This window comes from Thalassophryne amazonica, chromosome 8 (assembly GCF_902500255.1).
Source record: "Thalassophryne amazonica chromosome 8, fThaAma1.1, whole genome shotgun sequence".
Lineage (NCBI taxonomy): Eukaryota > Metazoa > Chordata > Actinopteri > Batrachoidiformes > Batrachoididae > Thalassophryne > Thalassophryne amazonica.
Genome location: NC_047110.1, coordinates 93,275,052 through 93,295,598, shown reverse-complemented (window position 1 = coordinate 93,295,598; position 20,547 = coordinate 93,275,052). Strand labels below are relative to the sequence as shown.

Here is a 20,547-nt window from a genome sequence, read left to right as displayed (position 1 = left end):
CGGTTGTTAAGGAGTTGCCATAGTTACCACCACCCAAGAACAATGCCTAGAGGAGAATGTACTGCTGTCCTGAAGGCTGAATGGTTTCCTGAGGTAACACACTTGTGTGCATCATTATTCACACTCACACGCACACACACACGCGCGTACACACAGAATATCATCCTGCGGCAGGGTTCAGTCAGTTCTGACTGGGCAGCGAGGAAAGAATTTATCCATCATCAAGTCGTGAAGTGTCTTGTGTCTTTTCTGAAGCGCTGCTGGAAGTCTTTAATGTTCTCATCCGGAATCTGTAAGTGGGGTACGTTTTTTAAGGGGATCTCTGAACACATCGTTTCTTCCTGTCACCATGGTTGGAATATCTTTTGCTGTGTTTGTGAGTGGGCTGTTTGTGTGTGTGTGGAAAAAATGAGGGCAAAAAGGGTGTTTGCCCCCGTCCTGAGCCCCTTCGTCCTCCCCTTGTTGTCATGCACAGGCAGTCTGTTCTTGGCACTGAGGAGGTTGGCAGCACAAGAGCCATGTGTTCCAGTTCAATGCTTTGAAGAGCTCCAAAAAAACTTTTCAGAAGTGAGAGAGAGAGAGGGAGAGAGAGAGGGAGGACAGGGGTGAGGAGAAAAGGGGTGAGGCAGAGTGATGGGGATCAGAAGCGACTGCATACAATTTGATCTCAGATATTGAAGGAAAATTTTGTTGGACAGTACTTTGTGGAAGCAACTCATCTACCGGTAAGGTTGGACGGAAAGTTTATTATCATGGTTAACCCTTTATAGGAGAGGCTGTGGTTCAAGGAAACCCAAAAGAGTGGGATGTTTCGTGCATTATGAGGAGACTAATGGCTCACTTTGTTTCATTTTAATGGAATATCTATTGATTCTTTCTCTGCAATGCCATGTTGAAGTACTCTGATGTTGATTAAATAACACTGAGACGTCCTGTTTGTTGCTAACTCCCGCTGTAGAGAAGCATGTTTGAGGGACCTGAGCTCATGTTGCTTTCCAATCAAGCAACAGTTGTTCATCCTTGTTTGTAGTAATTGATCAAGGAAGATTTCCAATCATCCAGTGAGAAGATAGAGAACTTTATTTGAAATCAAGTGTACATCTTGTTTAGTCTTCTGTATATCCAAGTAGTTTCTTGGTATCTCCTGTTACACCTTTCAGAGTGAGACCCTGTCTGCCAACAACTAATCAGGATTATTCAAGTCAACCAAAGGAGCTCATATGAATGTAGTGGCAGCATTATGCCATGTCTGGACTTTTATGCCCCTGAGCTCATTGTGGTTTTGTGGGATGAGTCTTGTTGCATGTTTGCAGGTGGACATGGGTTGGGGTGTCATTAGTCAATGGCATGGCTGTTTGAGTGATGAGTGTGAAGCTGGTACTTGAATGTGGTGAAGATAAATGTCATTGGCACATATGCCCTGAAGATAAATTCCATCAGTGTATATACTCCACAAATGATTTGTGAAATGGAGGAGGAAGAAGGTTCAATTAGGAAGAAGGTTTAATTAGGAAGAAGGTTTAATTAGATGAGGCGGTAGAGAGTGCATCCAAGAAAAGAGTGGTGAACAGAGTGGATGTCAATGGGCATGTTAATGAAGGGAACATAGGTTATGAGGAATTTCATGGGTAAATATGTTGTCAGGGACAGGAATGTGGGAAAGGCTGGTTGGAAGAAGAAGAAGAAGACAGTATTGGATGGTGTTTTCCCAGAATGTAAGTCTTTTGAGATGAATAGGGTGGAAGGGAATGGGACCTGAACCAAGGGTCAGATGGTGCAAGCTGAAGAAGGAAAACCATCACGAAATTCAGGGAGCAGGTGAGATAGGTGCTGGACAGGTGCCACAGTCATCAATGTGCTTACTCATGGGACGGGTAAGGTCTAGACCAGCCTTTTTCAAAGAGTGGTCCGTAGACCATTGATGATCCCTGAGTAACCCCTAGTGGTCCTTCAGTACACTTAAAATATCACATTTTAATTTAGTATCATATCCTAACTTAAAAGAGTTTATTAAACTGTTTGAAAACAACTCCAGAGTCATAGATATCTATGGAATATCTATGCATATATGTGTAAATCCAAAAACTTGTATTTGAACTGCCTGTTTTGTGATATTGGTACAGCTTTTTTTTTTTTAAACAGACATTTAGGTTATAATTTGTAATATACTGTTGGAATGGTAAGCAGAAGTTAGGTAGTCAACAAGATTTTTTCATTTATTTATTTATTGTTATTGGTTAAGTGCCTTTGAGTAACACTGGTCCAGAACTTAGCCGTGTTAAGGTTGTATATGATTTGGTTGTGTCTAATTGAATTGAACTAAAGTCCGTGCATTTTTCAGCAAGACAATGCAAAATCACATTCTGCACACATTACAAAGCTATAGCTGCGGTGGTTGAGGATACAGATATTGAACTGGCCTGCCTGCAGTCCAGACTTTTGATCCAATATAGAATGTGTGGAGAATTTCAATAAAAAAAAAATGGAACGACAATGCCATACTGTTGTAGTACACCTTAAGATGTGTTTACAGGAAGATCAGGACAACATAACACCTGAAACGCGTGACTGCTTGATACCCTCAATGCCAAAATGTCTTTTAAGTATTGTGAGAAGGAATAGTCATATTATAAAGTGGTAAATGAATTATGGTCCCAACTTTTTTCGAATGTGTTGCGGTCTTGAAATACATGAATCTTGAATTTGACAACACAAAACATTAAATCTCTTGGGTTCATGCAGTTAACAATGAAATAGAAGTCAAAGTAAATGTAGTAATTACTCTTTAAAAATAATAATAATAATAATAATAATTATTATTATTATTATTATGTCTTTTCCATAATGTCCCAAATTTTTCTGACTTGGGTTTGAACTTTTCCTTTTTTGTGGGAGGCGGGGCAAGGGGTGGGTGTTGACTTTTCAAGTTCAAATGGTTCAAAATTATGTTCTTGAACCAGAACATACCTGGTTTGGTCTTAAGCCCCTTTCACACTGGGGCCAACGTAGAGTTGCATATTGCAGCGTACCGACTATGCCAAGCTATGCAGCTCTATTCCAAGTTTAAGCAGCTCTATGCCAAGTTTTTACCCCCTATGCAGCAGTATGCTGAGGGCTATGTGAGGCGGATGCAAAAATTAAATATGTTTAATTTTTTTCAACATAGAGCACTGGACGCAGAAAGTATCCAGTTTTTAAGTAAGTGTGCATTCTATGTTGCGTTGTTATGACTCCAAGTCGGTCTCTCTAACCAGAAGGCTAAAACTCAGAGCTCTGGCCTTGTGACCAGAGAATCCTTTTGAGCTGTTGAGAGTGAGGTTTACTAACTACTTCTGCACAGCGACACCTGCTGGCCTCCGTTGCACAAGTCTACACAACGCTCCGCAACTGTGTGTAAATCTACACAACACTGCACTACTGTACACCAAGCCTCTGCAATCCTACACAACTGTACCCCAGGGTAAAAAATCCTTTTAGGTTTTGTTTTATCAATACATAGCTATCTGGATTGATAGATTTTATCCATCCAGCTGGACTTTGCTGGCAGTGAAGCTTCAAAATGAAGCAGCAGGACCTTCGTGGCCGGTGGTGGGATCGAACCCACGCGGCTCGCACAAAAGACCATTCTTCTACCAGGTCAGCCAAAGGGGAACTCCCCCGTTAGCCAAGCTAGCAGGAACGTCTTTTCAATTGGGACCCGGGACTTTCATCCCGCTACAAAAACCATGGAAGAAGAAGAGGCGGGCCAAGCTTCCACGTTCAGAGGACATGTCCACGTCCACTCCTCATGGACAGATCGCCAGCAAGAGGACATGTCCATGTCAACCGTTTACTCCTCACGGACAGATTGTGCACGCCATCATGCTGTAGCACTGCATTTTCTTTCACCTCCAAGTTCTCTCAAGATTGTGGCATGTTAAAATCCATTCACTCCTGCTCACGGACTGATCACCAGCAAGATGACATGTTCATGTCCAGGTTAACTCCTCATGGATGGATGGCCAGTGAGATTGTGGCATGTTAATAAAATCCATTAACTCCTGGAAATAATGTATTCTGAATTTTTCCAGTGTATCAAATCCATCTGGGTATCCAGACAGTCTGTAGCGTCATGGAGCCAAGCTTCTCTCCTCTGCATGTAAGGTTTATTTCTCTCTCTCTCTTCCCTTACACCCCAGCCTACTCAGGGACTACGCCAAATCTGCGCAATTTTCCAGCGTACCCGTACGTATCACAACACAACTGCATGCGAACCAGATGTGAAAGCGGCTTTTGTGGGAAAAGCCTATTCTATGACTTGTGGAATAATTTGAAGAACAACCACGAATTTCAGTTTTTGGGTCCTTTTTAAAAATCTCAACTGTTGTCTGATGTTTCAAAAGTGTAGTTTTATGTTTTCTGAGGTATGTATGGTTTTCTTTTCCCAGTGGCTGCTATCCTGAGTTGCTGTTTCCAGTTGTGTTTCAGCGATGCAGCGCGAGGAGGAGTTCATCTACAGCCACATGTCCACTCTGGAGAGGGGTGGTGGGTCACTGGGACGACGGGGTGACGGCGGAGCAGACAGAAGGCCATACAGGGAAGAGCGGGACAGCTACACGGTGGACGTGAGGGCCAGTGACCTGCAGCTGGCCCAGCGTGAACCTCTAAAGCTGAAGCACCCCTGCTTCAGCTGCAGAGCATGGCTCTACAGCGTCCTCATAGGGGTGAGGAGAAAGAGGGGTGGGGACATGAACATAAAGCATTCCAACCATAAAAACCTGAGTGAGACAAAAAAAAAATCCTCTGTGCATCCACGCTGAAGTCTAAGAAAGTGACACATTATTCCCCAATGATCAAATTATCTGGAGTAGTCCATGGGCCAAGCTGGATTTCGGTACCACTTAAGGGGAAAAAAACAACACTTTGAATCCAGCCTCAGTGTATCATGGCCTACACAAAAAAGTATGATAGCGATCCCAGGGTGGTAGCTGTAGCCAGGTAGGGGTCAATGAAGAATTACACAGAGGTCAAACTTTAAAAATGCTGCAATCATGTTGAAAACTATATCATATTATTTGTCTGATCATAATTCCAAAAAGGTATAGTTTGGACTATCTATGATGGAATGTTCTGGAGTTATGGGGTCAAAACAGCAAAAATGGTGACAAAGGTCAATTTTAGTTTGTACAGGGGTCAAATATTAAAGTTGCTCCAATTTCAGTAAAAAAAAAATGCAAATTATTGTTTGGGTTAATAGGGTTCTAAAAAGGAATAGTTTGCACCATCTGTCATGCTTAGTTATCATGTTACAGGGTAACATATGTCACATGTCATAGAATTCAATGGATGTTGACCTTGTTTGACCTTCACTTTGAGACAAAGATCTAAAACTTTTTCCACATACACAATATCACCATTTCCCTCAAATATTGTTCACAAACCAGTCTAAATCTGTGATAGTGAGCACTTCTCCTTTGCTGAGATAATCCATCCCACCTCACAGGTGTGCCATATCAAGATGCTGATAAGACACCATGATTAGTGCACAGGTGTGCATTAAACTGTCCACAATAAAAGGCCACTCTGAAAGGTACAGTTTTGTTTTATTGGGGGGGATACCAGTCAGTATCTGGTGTGACCATCATTTGCCTCATGCAGTGCAACACATCTCCTTCGCATAGAGTTGATCAGGTTGTCAATTGTGGCATGTTGGTCCACTCCTCTTCAATGGCTGTGCAAAGTTGCTGGATATTGGCAGAAACTGGTACACGCTGTCATATACGCTGGTCCAGAGCATCCCAAACATGCTCAATGGGTGACATGTCCGGTGAGTATGCCGGCCATGCAAGAACTGGGACATTTTCAGCTTCCAAGAATTGTGTACAGATCCTTGCAACATGGGGCCGTGCATCATCCTGCTGCAACATGAGGTGATGTTCTTGGATGTATGGCACAACAATGGGCCTCAGGATCTCGTCATGGTATCTCTGTGCATTCAAAATGCCATCAATAAAATGCACCTGTGTTCTTTGTCCATAACAGACGCCTGCCCATACCATAACCCCAGCGCCACCATGGGCCACTCGATCCACAACATTGACATCAGAAAACCGCTCACCCACACGACGCCACATACGCTGTCTGCCATCTGCCCTGAACAGTGTGAACCGGGATTCATCCATGAAGAGAACACCTCTCCAACGTGCCAAACGCCAGCGAATGTGAGCATTTGCCCACTCAAGTCGGTTACGACGACGAACTGGAGTCAGGTCGAGACCCCGATGAGGACAACGAGCATGCAGATGAGCTTCCATGAGACGGTTTCTGACAGTTTGTGCAGAAATTCTTTGGTTATGCAAACCGATTGTTTCCGCAGCTGTCCGAGTGGCTGGTCTCAGACGATCTTGGAGGTGAACATGCTGGATGTGGAGGTCCTGGGCTGGTGTGGTTACACGTGGTCTGTGGTTGTGAGGCTGGTTGGATGTACTGCCAAATTCTCTGAAACGCCTTTGGAGACAGCTTATGGTAGAGAAATGAACATTCAATACACGAGCAACAGCTCTGGTTGACATTCCTACTGTCAGCATGTCAATTGCACACTCCCTCAAATCTTGCGATATCTGTGGCATTGTGCTGTGTGATAAAACTGCACCTTTCAGAGGCACACCTGTGCACTAATCATGGTGTCTAATCAGCATCTTGATATGGCACACCTGTGAGGTGGGATGGATTATCTCAGCAAAGGAGAAGTGCTCACTATCACAGATTTAGACTGGTTTGTGAACAATATTTGAGGGAAATGGTGATATTGTGTATGTGGAAAAAGTTTTAGATCTTTGAGTTCATCTCATACAAAATGGGAGCAAAACCAAAAGTGTTGCGTTTATATTTTTGTTGAGTGTACATTAACATTTTTATCTATGACCCAACAAAAAAGTGCAACCTTTGCTTTGTCATTGTACATGCAATAAAATATTGTTTTTAATCTCAAAATTAGGACTGTAGGCAGCCTCCAGGACAGAGGTGGCACACTTGGCCAAGTAGTGTGTTCAAATGATTTGGTGCTCAACACAAGTCAAACAAAACAGATAACTGTGAGCTTCAGATGAAAAAGTTATGTTTCTGATTATCTAGTCCTGAATGGATTACAGCAATACTCCAAGTCACCACCAGTCCACATTACTACTCTTGTCAGCAACATGCAGTACCAGAAAGCACTACTTTTCTCACAGACCTCGTATATAAAACATTTACCTGGGTTTCCTGTTTGCTGAAATATATCTCAATTTGGTGTTAAGATTGAGCTCCTCCATAGGTTGGCTACCTTCGAGAGTTGTGGATGGACCAGTTGTCCAACAGAGTAGTTGCCATCCAAGACCTAAGGTGGTTCCATAGTGTGGTGGATGCTGCCTTGCACAGCATCAGTGCATGGTCCCAGACCAAACCTGATGAGGTTCTTTCTCTGTGCAGCATGTCAGCACCAGGCTGACAGTGCTGAGATGTGAATGTAATACTGCAGGCAGATTAAAGATCATTCTCTTTGCTGCTTCTGCCTGTAGCGCTGCTAACTTGCAGCATTGATGTAATGAAAACTGGTCTTGAATACAATATTTTTCTGGGAATTTACCTAATGAAAGATCTCACATTGTCTACAAACAACAGTAGTCTGCTGGGAGAAGACCAACAATGGCTGTACTTTGTCATCAAGCTGAGATGGGACAACCTCAGCAGCTTCTCATAGTGCCACTGGAAAAATTCTCAACTGTGATCTGGCTGTATCGTACTCCAGCTGCACAGCTGCAGAATGGAAACATCTGCACCATGTGGTGAAGGCTGTTCATTGAAACATCTGACCTGACCTACAATTCCTTGAAAATCCCTATGCAAGTCAACTGAAGAAGAAAGCATCAGGTTACAGACAAATACAGTCAGGAATAGTTTTCTCCCCCAGAATTTGCTCCCAAAAGGGCACCCCATTTCGGTTTATAGTGTTTCGAACAAGACTACAAGTGAATCTGGATAGCATTTCAGTCCTTCTTTTGATCACAGAGACAAGATATCCAGTTGTTTGACTGTTGCCTTTGATGTTCATACCTAATGAACATAAATAAGCATGTTTTGGGCTCTTTGACCCCTTGTATTGTTCTCTATTTTTAGTATATTATTCCTGGGTATATCAGAGAAGAATGGCCCAAGCAGAGGGTCACCCCTTTGAGTCTGGTCTGCTTGAGGTTTCTTCCTCAGAGGGAGTTTTTCCTTACCACTGTTGCTCTGGGGGTTGGAAAGGTTAGACCTTATTTGTGTGAAGCACCTTGAGGCAAGCTTGTTGTGATTTGGCGTTATATAAATGAAAATAAATTGAAAGAAAACTGAACTGAATTCCAAATAAAACTTTTTTTTTTGTTTTTTTTTTTGCAATTAGTAGTGGGTCAAGTCTCAATATGACTGGACTAGGGAAACCACACAAACACAAGTAGAAGCCGCCAAGCCGCCCATGATATGCATTCATCTGTGAAATTCTGTTTTATTTCTTCAATGGAGCAATTTTGCAGAAATTCAACATTCAAGGTTTCCTTTTTTGCCACTTCAGAGTATTTGTGCACATGGAATTGAATAAACTATTGTTTTCTACCTGCTCCTGGTCATTTATTAAAAACTTAGAATAAATAAGCAATATAACACAACAATGAAACCAAGAATACCAAGAGAGAAAAACAGATACTCCTGTTCCTCTTCCAGGAGGGCAGGAGGGAGAACAGGCCTCAAAAAGATGGTGAGGGTCTTTGATTATGGTGGAGGTTCTGCAGATGGTTCCACAATCCTGTTTAGCTGTTGTTTGCAGGCCGTGCAGCTCCCAAAGCAGGAAGTGAAGCTGTTTCTCATGATGCATTCAGTGATGCTCCAATATGGAAGGTGGTGAAGTGTGGCGTGGGCACACCTGCCATCCTGAGACACCAGAGGGGATGGAGTGGTTGGGACATTTTGTTGTTGACTGCTGTGGTGTTGATGGAGAAGGAAAGTTCGTCAGCAACGTGGGCTCCCCGAAATTGTTGGTGACCCCTTCCACAGCAGCACCACCAATGTTTAGTGGTGTGTGTCTTCGCCAGTCCTCCTAACATCACTCACCATCTCCTTCATTTTGTTGTTACTGAAATGCAGTGCAGCAGTAAAAGAATAAACTGGATAAAATATTCAGCTGGAGCACATAGAAACTTGAAATCTCTGACTAATTTAGGGCCAATATGTGCTCTCTTTCCACAGTGGCTAGTGAGTGCTGGCATATTTTTTATTTTTTTTTGGCTCTTGCCATAGTAATGCTTCAGGTTATGACAAAACGTTCCATTAAGAACTTGTATTATGCAAGTAATTTGACTCAGCCACATCAGGTGTGGAGCCAGTACATTCTGAATGTCGGTGTCGCAGACCGAACGGTCTGCCCCTAAAGCTTGGTCCGCCCTGCCTCCACTGTGCTTGCGTCATTTCGGTGCTCAGCAGCTCATCTGAGACAGAGTCTCTTCACCCAAAGCGATCAAATGGATGAATGGGATTATTACCCATCAGATGACAAGGTAAAACCTCTTAAATCATTCTAAAGTCAATTTTAAGCAGAAACAAGGGTGTTTTAATATGGTATCAAGGACAGGCATGTGGAAGGGCAGATGGTAGTTGATTTCGCAAAAAGGATGTAAATGGCTGTCATGAATACCTACTTTACGAAAAGGGAGGAGCACAGGGTTACATGTAAGAGTGCAGGAAGGTGCACATAGGTAGACTACATTCTGTGTAGGAGAAGCAAGCTAAACGAAATTGGAGACTGTAAGGTGGTGGCAGGAGAAAGTGTAGCAAGACAGCACAGCATGGTGATTTGTAGGATGACTAGAACTGAAGAAGAAGAGTCAGAGCACAACAAAGGATCAGATGGTGGAAGCTGAATGAAGAAGACTGTGTGAAATTCAGTGAGTAGGCAAGAGAGGCACTTAATGGAGGGGAAGCAATTTTGGACAACTGGAAAAGTACTGCAGATGTGGTGAGGGAGACGGCTAGGAAGGTACTGGTTGTGACATCTGGACAGTGGAAAGAAGACAAGTAGACTGGGTGGTGGAATGAAGATGTTCAGCAAAGCATATCAAGAAAGAGCTTAACAAAGAAGAATTGGGATAGTCAGAGAGATGAAGAAAGTGGAGAAGAGTATAAGGAGATGTGGCATAAGGCTAGAGGCTAGAGAAGTGGCAAAAGCTAAGGGAAAGGCATATAGTGAGATATACAAGAAGTTGAATAGTAAGGAAGGAGAAAAAAACTTGTACTGATTGGCCAGAGAAAGGGACAGAGCTGGAGTGGATGTGCAGCAGGTTAGGGTGGTAAAGGATGCAGATGGTAATGTGCTGACAAGTGATGAGAGTGTGTTGAGAAAGTGGAGGAAATATTTTGAGGAGATGATGAATGAAGAACATGAGAGTGAAAAGGCTGGATGATGAGGAATGAGTAAATCAGGAAGTGCAAGAGATTAGCAAGGACGAAGTGAGAGCAGCAATGAAGAGGATGAAGAATGGAAAGACAGTTGGTCCAGATGACATTCCAGTGGAGGCATGGGAATGTCTAGGAGAGATGGCAGTGAAGTTTCAAACTGAAATTGAGCTAAAGTGCATCCTGTTTCCACTGATCATCCTTGAGATGTTTCTACAGCTTAATTAGAGTCCACCTAGGGTAAATTCAGTTGATTGGACATGATCTGTAAAGTCACACACCTGTCTATATATATAAGGTCCCACAGTTGACAGTGCATGTCAGACCACAAACCAAACATGAAGTCAAAGGAATTGTCTATAGACCTCAGAGACAGGATTGTTTCAAGGCACAAATCTGGAGAAGGGTACAGAAACATTTCTGTTGCTTTGAAGGTTCCAATGAGCACAGTGGCCTGTAAATGGAAGAAGTTCAGATCCACCAGGACTCTTCCTGGAGCTGACCATCCATCTATAGGTGTCAAACTGATTCCAGAAAGGGCTAAGAGGGTGCAGGTTTTCTTTGTAACCACCTACCCACCCACCCCGAGAGCACATCACCCCTGTGTTAGCCTCGCTCCATTGGCTCCCAGTCTCATTTAGGATTGATTTTAAGATCCTGTTGCTTGTGTTCAAGTGTTTAAATGGTTTGGCTCCCGAATACCTCTCTGAGCTACAGAAGGACAACCATCTCTGCACAAATCCAACAATCAGGCCAGAGTGGTCAGACAGAAGCCACTCCTTAGTAAAAGGCACATGGCAGTCCACCTGGAGTTTGTCAAAAGGCACCTAAAGGACTCTCAGACTATGAGAAACAAAATTCTCTGGTCTGATGAGACAAAGATTGAACTCTTTGTTGTGTGAATGCCAGGTGTCATGTTTGGAGGAAACCAGGCACCATCCCTACTAGTCAGTATTGAGGGAAAGATGAATGCAGCAATGTACAGAGACATCCTGGATGAAAAACTGCTCCAGAACGCTCTTGACCTCAGACTGGGGTGATAGTTCAGCGTCAGCAAGACAATGACCCAAAGCACACAGCTAAGATATCAAATGAGTGGCTTCAGGACAACTCTGTGAATGTCCTTGAGTGTCCCAGACAGACCTAAATCCCACTGAACATCTCTGGAGAGATCTGAAAATGGCTGTGCACCGACGCTTCCCATCAAACCTGAAGGAGCTTGAGAAGTGCTGTAAAGCGGAATGGACAAAACTGTCCAAAGATAAGTGCACCAAGCTTGTGGCATCATATTCAAGAAGACTTGAAGCTGTAATTGCTGCCAAAGGTGCATCAACAGTAGTGAGCAAAGGGTGTGAATACTTACGTACATGTGATTTCTTAGTTTTTTTATTTTTGATAACTTGAGATCATGAGATCACGTCTCTGTCGATCCAGGAAGTGTTTGACATTTGACATTTCCTGTTTCACTGTGGACTTAAAATTTGGCACTTCCTGTTTGGGACTCTGTGTACCAATGAGCGAGCTTCACGTCGCTGTGTATCGCTTCGCTCATATAAGACATTTTGTAAACATTCAAAATGGGTGTATGAAGGATATAAAAGAAATTAAGATGGTGGATGTTATGTGGCTGCATGTGCATGAATTCTTGTGTCATCCTGCCTGTTGAATGCATTAACCTATGTAATCTCTATATGTATGTGCTTGCTCGGTTGTGTGCTGTGCACGTGTCCTCAGGGCAGCCTGCTCATCACGTCTGGTTTCTCTCTGTACCTGGGCAACATGTTTCCCGTTGCTATGGATTACCTTCGATGTGCTGCAGGTTCTGTGAGTGAACGCATTCATGCTCACATGCAGTTGTTACTGATAACTTCACCTGAATCGATGGTCATGTGGCACTCTTTCAAGCAGTGTCACGCACTTTAAGCAGCATCTTCTTCTCTTTGCAGGGCTTCCCTGCAGCAATCGCAAGTTTTGCCATCGCCAAGAAGAGACACGTGGCAGTGAGTAAATGATGAAAACACCCAAGAAAGAAGTTAATTATGTTTTAATGGCTTTTTAATTGAATCTCCATCAGGGTAACCAAGGCTTTCTTTATGTCAAGGTGTCAGATTTCCAGGTGGTCTACGTGTCAACATTTGCTGTGACAACTACCTGCCTGGTTTGGTTTGGGTGCAAACTGGTCCTGAGCCCATCGGCTATCAATGTAAACACATTATAAAGGAACAACAGGTGTGCAACTGCATAGTACATATCCAGCTTCATGTTTCTCTCCTGTTCTTTCTCCTTTCTGATGAAGATAAATTTTAACCTCATCTTGATGATTCTGCTGGAGGTCCTGATGGCCAATTGCGTCATCCTGTCCGCCCGCTCTGCAGAGGACTGCTGCAGCAACAGGAAGGTTCGTGTGCAAGTCTGCTTGATTGCTTTTCTTCCCTCAGATGTTCCTCATCTCCGATCTCCTCTTCATCTCTCCTTCTATTTAGTCAGTGAAGTTTGACAGACCTGCAGCTCGAACCCCTGCAGTTTTCCCAACTCGGCTGCTTAAAGCATATTCTGTGAGTAGGTGTATTTGTATAAGATGGTGCTTTGTGGCTCAGTACGGCCGTCGCTCACAGAGCGTTTTCTCTCACAGGTGATTGAAGTGATTGTGGGAATCTCCGCAGTATTTGGAGGGATTATCGCCCTCAACATGGACGCTCTGTTACCTGGTCCCTATTTGTCTGTCACATTTTTCTGGATCCTTGTAGCTGTGAGTTTCCTGTACTTCAGTAAAACAGAGACTACAGGTCAGACTGAGTGACTTTATGACATGCTGGTCTAAGCTGAAATCTTTTGCAGTGTTTCCCCAGCGCCATCGCCAGTCACGTCGTGTCAGAATACCCCAACAAATGTTTGGTGAGTTCAACAAGTTGTACATAGAGCAGCAGGGTTTTTTTGTTTGTTTTTTGCTTATTTGTTTGTTTTGGGTTTTTTTGGTTGGTTTTTAAGTTCAGAAACTTGATGAAATGCTCCAGAATTTTTCAAATATTATGAAAATGTCCAAAGAAAAGTGTTTGAGTTGTCACTTTTATTACCTCCATCAAGAACGTTACATTTTTGATGCTGTTTGTCAGTTCGATTTTTAGCAGGCTATCTTAAAAATGCATGAAGGGATTTCAGTGGAAATTGATGGTGAGGACAAAGAATTGATTAAATAGAAGTGAGATCAAGGGATGGATCTTGACTTTGATCTTTGTTCTTTGATTACTGATTTCATTTCCTTTGATCCTGAATATTCCAGGTCACAATTATTAGGCAGTGGAATGTTCGTGGGGGAAACCTAAAATTGTAATGATTTATAATTGATTTACAAAGGATTTAACATGGGGGTGTTCATAAATTTATAACTTGCAGTTGATGAAAATGCATGTTCAAAAATGGAAGTCTGCATAAAATACACACACATTTGTGCAGTGTTTGTGTCTGTTCTTCTACTTCTCCCAGATCCTTTAGCCAATTTTCTACTAAAGTTGATATGTGGATGATGGTCAACTGCAGATTTGTTTTGGTAAAGGTCAAAGGGCAACATTTTATGTTTTTCACTCCAACTTGCACCAATCGTAGCAAACATATATAAAGGTGGATTCTGGAATTGCCCAGATGAGGTCAGATTGGACAAAGGTCAGTCACAAAGACCAGCTCATGTCTGTCTGTCTGTTTGTTGGCTTTCTCCTCCCACATGACTTTGCTGATTTCTACCAACCTTGGTATGTCAATGAAGGTTGACATACCCCAAAATTGTCCTAACAAAACTAATTTGGGCAAAGTCAAAGAATTTGACTTTCAACCTAATTTGAGCCAAATGTGACACATGCTTGTGCTGCATTCACACGTTGGCTGTGGCAGACGGTAAACCACTTGTCATCAAAAGATAAAAATGTCAGCTTTGGTCACTGACTGTAGCAAAAAAGGACAAACTGGATGTCATTTTATTTTTAACAAAGAGGAAATACAGACAGTGAGAGATGGATCATTTTAAGTGCAGGTAGCCACATGACTGTAATCAGGTAAAGATGAATCATTTGTGTGATATTACTGAGAGGAATGACTCTATAACCTCAGAAAAAGTTAACTTTTTAAGATGATATCAGAGCGAGGACTTGCTCAAAGATTGCTGCATCTTTCAATTAAGCAAATTGTTGTCTGTGTCCCTCATAAAAATAACAGCCCCTCACATCATCACCGACAGCCTCACGCTGCAGGTGACAGGAGTAATGCAGCAACCGCTATGACCACTTTTCTGTTGTTAACGTGAACGCAGCATCACGTGATTTCAGAAATGCCTTGGCAAGATAATCCATACTGACCATAGTGGTGCACCCCTGAATTTTAAGGACAGAATTTAAAATATGTTCATAAAATAATGTAAATAAACCAATTATGTACAATCACAATATTTATTAAGACATAAAATGTACAACATGCAGCACAGACACTGGTGCCTTTTGATGAAGTTACAGTTGGTCAGCCAGTTTTCTTTACACAGCAGCATGGTGGCTTAGTGGTTAGCACTGTTGCCTCACAGGGAGAAGGTCATGGGTTTGATTCCCCTTTCTGTGTGGAGTTTGCATGTTCTCCCCTGTTCGAGTGGGTTCCCTCCGGGTGCTTCCTCCCACATCCAAAGACACGCAGGTCAGGTGGATTGGAAACTTTACATTGTCCGTAGGTGTGCGTGCGGGTGTGAACGTGTTTGTTTGTCTGTATGTGGTCGTGTGACAGACTGGCATCCTGTTGTGGGCGTACCACGCCTTACACCCCATGACTGCTGGCATAGGTTGCAGCCCCCCAGTGACCCTTAACTGGAGTAAGCGGTTGGAGATGAGTGAGTGAGTTTTCTTTACACAAGTCAGGCGATGGTGGGATTTGATCAAAGGAAGAGGCGAGTCAGTTCTGGGACTGATCCAGATCTCAATCTGGCTCCTGGTTCAATTTAAATAACATTTTGGATAAATATAATTAAAGTCTGGGACAATCATTTGGTGCATAGTATTGCTACATCCATGTGTCACCTTTTATTATTTTTTTTTGTTTTTGTTTTTTTGTTTTTTTTTGGTGTTCCACAGGTGGAGGTGTTGATCGCTGTCAGCAGCGTAACATCACCGCTGCTCTTTTCAGCCTCTGGCTTCCTCTCTTGCAGTGTGATCAGCTTTGTGGAAATTTTCCTGTACGACGTGCCCACGGCCAAGGCGAGTTTAAGGCTGAGGAAGTTAACCATTAATGTTCACTGTGCATCTTTTCTTCTCTTAATTCTTAATGTGCGTGCATCCCCAGCAGAAATCCTACGACATCTTGCTGCTGATTCTGCTGGTGCTGCTGCTGGTGCAGGCGGTTCTGACTTCAGCCACCGTGGTGCACTGCGCCTCCTACAAGAGCCTGCTCCACAGGGGGGCCGCAGAGGCCGACCACAGCACGCAGACTGCGACTCAGTACTCTGAGGTACCCAGAACAGCCAGTGATCGGTGCTTCTCCTCCTCACAGCGTGCATCACCACCACCTTCCTCCTTCTGTCCTCCTCTGTTTTCCACAGCAGCGAGCATCCAACGGGACACTGCAGGATTTTGACAAAGACAAGGCCTGGAAGGCAGTCGTGGTCCAAATGGCTCAATGAGCAGTCTGTAGCAGGTTTTTATGAAAAGTGGGACAAAAGCCGTGAGGTAACTCACTGAGAAAACTGACAGCAGGAAGAAGAATTTTGGGATGAGAGGAAAGTCAGCTTCAGAACACAGGAAAAACACAGGAAGAATCAGAGGGTGAAATGTATTTGCATTGCTTTCCACACTGGCTGTTTTATGACTTTTATTGGTTGTTTTCTGTAGAGAAAATGACCTGCTCTGATCTGGAGTTTAAAAACTACCAACCAGTTTATTGTGGCTGCAGTCCTGCTCGGGATAAGTGGCACCCATGGATTTTAAATACAGAATTTAAAATTTGTTTGGAAAAAAATGCAAATGAATGAATGATGTATAATCAGAATTTAAAAAATAAATAAATATATTCTGAAGTTTGTCTGTCTGTATGTGGCCCTGTGATAGACTTGGGTCCTGTCCAGGGTGTACCCTGCCTTTCGCCCTGTGACTGCTGGGATAGGCTCCAACACCCCAGGATGCTTGATTGGAGTAAGCAGGTATAGAAAATCCTTCTCGGTTCCACTCTACGGTTAAGCTGTATAACTGCTGATGTGACAAACAAAAGTTCCACTATGTCTTCCCTCACCAGTGCCCTTCTTACACAGTCTATAACTTTTTGAGACCCACCTGCTCCAATTAGTACCATACTGTTTGGATTTATTTGTGAACATACAGTATTTTTAAAAAATTCAAGGGTGCCAGTAATCCTGAGAAGGACTGCAAAAGCAAGTATATGTGTGTGTGTGTGTGTGGGAGGGGGTCATCACTTTCCATTTTCAGCAGGTGCGATAAAACTTGGTGAATCCTGTTTTTAAACAATGTTGTTTGAATGTACACGAGGAAGTAGGTAGATCCGCAAAAAGTAAGTTCACAGTGGGCCCCAATTACTTTGATGTCCTGGACAATGGCGTAAAACATCACATAAAATATTTATTTAAGTTAGTCGCAGGTTGACCGTACAAGGAGACCGAAGATCTTTGGAAGGACAACTGCATAACATGGACAAAAGTAGAATATGGTGATATATAAAACTGATAACAATTTGAGATTTATAGTAGGTGTCACTGGTCTAGTTGTATATCAAGTCTCTAAATGTCTTTATTTTCCCAATGAGCAAGCAAAGCCTAACCAGTGCTAACATGACACTGACACAATGATTTAAAGTTGGTCATCATAAAAAAGAAAAATAAGTCATATTTTACCTATATGCACCATTTTGTGTGGTTTATTTTTATTGTTTTGTGATTTCTCATATTGCCCAAAAGCAAGTTGTTTTAGACAGTATAAGTGTGTCTGTGCACACAGTCAATCTAGGTGTTGTGCAAATGTTGTCCTAAATGCTGGCAGATGGGAGATAACATCTCCTCACTTTTATAAATGGTGTTTGGACGAATACTGACGCACATGTTCTTCAGACAATAGTGCAGCACATGTACTAAATAAGGTTAATAAGTTGAGTCACTAGGACAAAACAGTGTGTCAGTACATAATTAAATATAATTAGTGTGTTTACTGTTGGGATCCATGGGCTCTAGATTGGGTAGTGTTTATAAAATAGGTAGCGGATATTTTCAGAGTGGTAATAAATTATGCAACGTTTCTATAATGATTTTAAATGAAAGTGCGGGAAATTAAAAATGAGAATGTTTTATGAATAATTGTATTCATTATTTGGCCCTTTTTGTTGATATCATGTTTTAAACTAGCAACGCTGAGATATTTCCTTTGATATGATCCTTTGATAGACAATATTCTGTGTTAATAATGTAGGGAGAGTGGGGTAAGCTGTGCCGTTTTTTACTTAAACTTACTTTAAAGAGAGGCCATGCGAGTAATGCCTCCAGCTTAATTATGTAAATATATTTCAGGATGTGGTGCAACCCTGGGAACAATGACTTTGGAACTGAAGTAAAGTATTGAAGAAATATAGCTTTCTGAAAAAAAAGTGGTCTTGTGGCACAAATTGCCCCCGGTGCGGGTAAGTTGTGCCTTTGGAGAGCATACATTGGGGTAAATTGTGCCATTAATTATTTAAGTAAAACTGTATATTTTAATAACAGAAATTGTAATGCTAGCTGTAATAGCTGTAAAAGCTAGACAAATGCAATACAAGTTTGCCCATTTAAGGTTTATTTAAAGTTATTTTAACAATATATCTCAATATTTTCTTGAACAAGGGCCAACACTTCAGAACAAGGTTGAATTCAAAATGAAAACATTTCCAAGGCCTAGAGCCACATGAACACATAAGAACAAAATAAAATTCAAATGAAGAACTCTTCACAGATCTGGCCTACTACATCACATCTCACTTGTCAATGCTACAAGGGAATATAAATTTCTGCTCCCTTCTGGCTGTACCACCAAGTTTTTGTGGTGTGGGTAGTTTTCCTACACACATCCTCTCTAGGGATAACTCCATCATTTTCTTTGAAAGTGAAGATGGACTTTCCATCCACAGACCTCTTGTTGTGTGGGCCGCCAGAAGAGGAGGTACTGCTGGCCCACCACCACCAGATGGCGCCCTGCCTGGAGTGCGGGCTTCAGGCACGAGAGGGCGCAGTCACCATGGACACAGCCGGGAGTGACAGCTGTCACTCATTATCTCACAACAGCTGTCACTCATCTGCACTTCATCTTGCCACTCCATAAAGACCGGACTTCATCTCCACCTCGCTGCCGAGATATCGTCTACCTTAGGAGGTAATTTGTTCTCAGCCATTGTTTTGTCTACCACAGACAGCGTTTGCTTGTGCTATTTTTGCAGTAGGTTTTGTAAGTGCTTGCAGCTGGAGGCTGGGTTTGGACTGACGTCTTCACTCCAAACCTTTGATAAGTACACATACTACTGCACGTGCCAGCTTTCTGAATGAGAGGTGGAGGTGGAGTTCCACCATTGTTGTTACTGGGTGTTCACACACCTACATCTGATTGTCTCTGCTCCTTGCCAGGAGTACCAGATCCGACACGCGGAGACAGTGGCCACCTGGGGTTTTCGGGACTTGGCGGCTCCAGTATTCTCCAGGTTCGGTGGCGGAGGAAATCGTGTGGTTCCGGTTCTTCTCAGGACAGACGTCCTCTATCCTCGAGCCTGCCCGCACGTCACCTTTGTTAATTGACTATTGTACACATTCTGTAATCTGCTGTGTTTGGTTGTGCTTTTCACAACAGTAAAGTGTTCATATTTGACTCTTTCATTGTCCGTTCATTTACGCCCCCTGTTGTGGGTCCGTGTCACTACACTTTCACAACACCTCTTGCTTCTTCTTAGGAACTTTGCTCTGATGTCAGCACCATCAACCTTCTCAACCAATCCAACATAGTTGTAGGATTTGGTTTTGCCTGCAATATTCACAATAACAAAGTCCCCAGCAGACAGATCCTTGTCACCATCATTATCATCATCATCATTCTGGACATCTGAACTGTCATAGTCAGTGGTGTCGTTAAGTGGAATGGAAATGTCACTCTCTTCTGAGCTACTGAAGGCAACCACCTTTTTTTTGGTTTGGTTGGTGTGGACCCTTTCAGAGCCTCTCTTATTTTTTTCTCATTTTCTTCTGTCTTTCATTCTTTTTCTTTTCCTTTTCAGCCATTTTATGTTTTTCTTTTTGTGCCTGCTCCAGCTCCATTTTCTCAGGTGTGTCTGTCACAATTTTTGATTTTACTTTCTTTCTTCTCATTATGGTCCTTCTTGCTGTGGCTTTTGGCAAGAGAAGTATGGAGATACATAACCCAAATGGCCACTTGGCTTTTCATATATAGATGATTTTCCACCACCTGCTGGAATGGTGTGTGAGTCCAGAATGTAATTATCAACGTCCAACCAAAAATATTAGTCCTATTAATTTTCCAATTTGCCGGCATTCATCCTTGACCCAAAATGCATAAGCATACCAAATGGCACATGTCAGCTCTCCCCGGTGATCGAAGCCATACACACGCACGCATGCATACATGCCACTTGGCTTAATCTAATGTGAACAAATCCAATACACTTTTAAAGATGTTTTTGTTTTTCAAATTTCCACATGGTGCAGCAAATCTAATTTTTTTCATTCATCTTGACAGTGTAATCTCAGTTGTTTTTATTTGTTTGTTTGTTTTCATTTTGTTTGTTGTTTTTCAAGAAGCAAAATCTTTGAAGGAACTTTACGGAACATTACTTTTATTTTATTTTATTAGTTGATTCTGATGGACATGTGAGGACCAGTGAGCCTCTTATTTTGGGCCATGTTGGCATCCTTTAACATGCGCAATAAAACCATAACGTAAGATAAAGACACACAATTATCTAGTCGCCTATAAATCCTTGTTGTTAATCATCACATGGTCATGCTTGTTGTCAGCATGACATAAACGCAAACACGACTTTCACCAACTTTATTCTTCATGTATAATAAATGTATAATTTACAACAGATTGTATTCTGGATTCC

At 42.4% G+C, this 20,547-nt stretch overlaps 1 protein-coding gene across 2 annotated transcripts; it reads left to right on the top strand.

Annotated features, from left to right (window-relative positions):
* The first annotated feature begins 704 nt into the window (after positions 1-704).
* mlc1 (modulator of VRAC current 1) lies at positions 705-16,168 on the top strand. 2 transcript variants are annotated; one of them, XM_034177003.1, is made up of 12 exons: positions 705-725; positions 4,468-4,703; positions 12,178-12,267; positions 12,390-12,443; positions 12,545-12,646; positions 12,740-12,841; positions 12,927-12,998; positions 13,076-13,192; positions 13,282-13,338; positions 15,546-15,668; positions 15,757-15,918; positions 16,013-16,168. In XM_034177003.1, exons 2-12 carry the CDS (start codon positions 4,470-4,472, stop codon positions 16,088-16,090), a joined length of 1,191 nt encoding a protein of 396 aa, XP_034032894.1. In that variant the 5' UTR covers positions 705-725; positions 4,468-4,469; the 3' UTR covers positions 16,091-16,168. The 2 variants fall into 2 exon arrangements, with proteins under 2 accessions (XP_034032894.1, XP_034032893.1); XM_034177002.1 differs by having other exon boundaries at positions 16,010-16,117.
* Positions 16,169-20,547: the final 4,379 nt, after the last annotated feature.

Coding starts and splice junctions, on each gene's coding strand:
- mlc1 (XM_034177002.1), top strand. CDS start 4,470: ATGCAGCGCGAGGAGGAGTTCATCTACAGCCACATGTCCACTCTGGAG. Junction 12,999..13,075: donor GGCTGCTTAAAGCATATTCT/GTGAGTAGGTGT, acceptor TTTCTCTCACAG/GTGATTGAAGTGATTGTGGG. Junction 13,339..15,545: donor AATACCCCAACAAATGTTTG/GTGAGTTCAACA, acceptor GGTGTTCCACAG/GTGGAGGTGTTGATCGCTGT.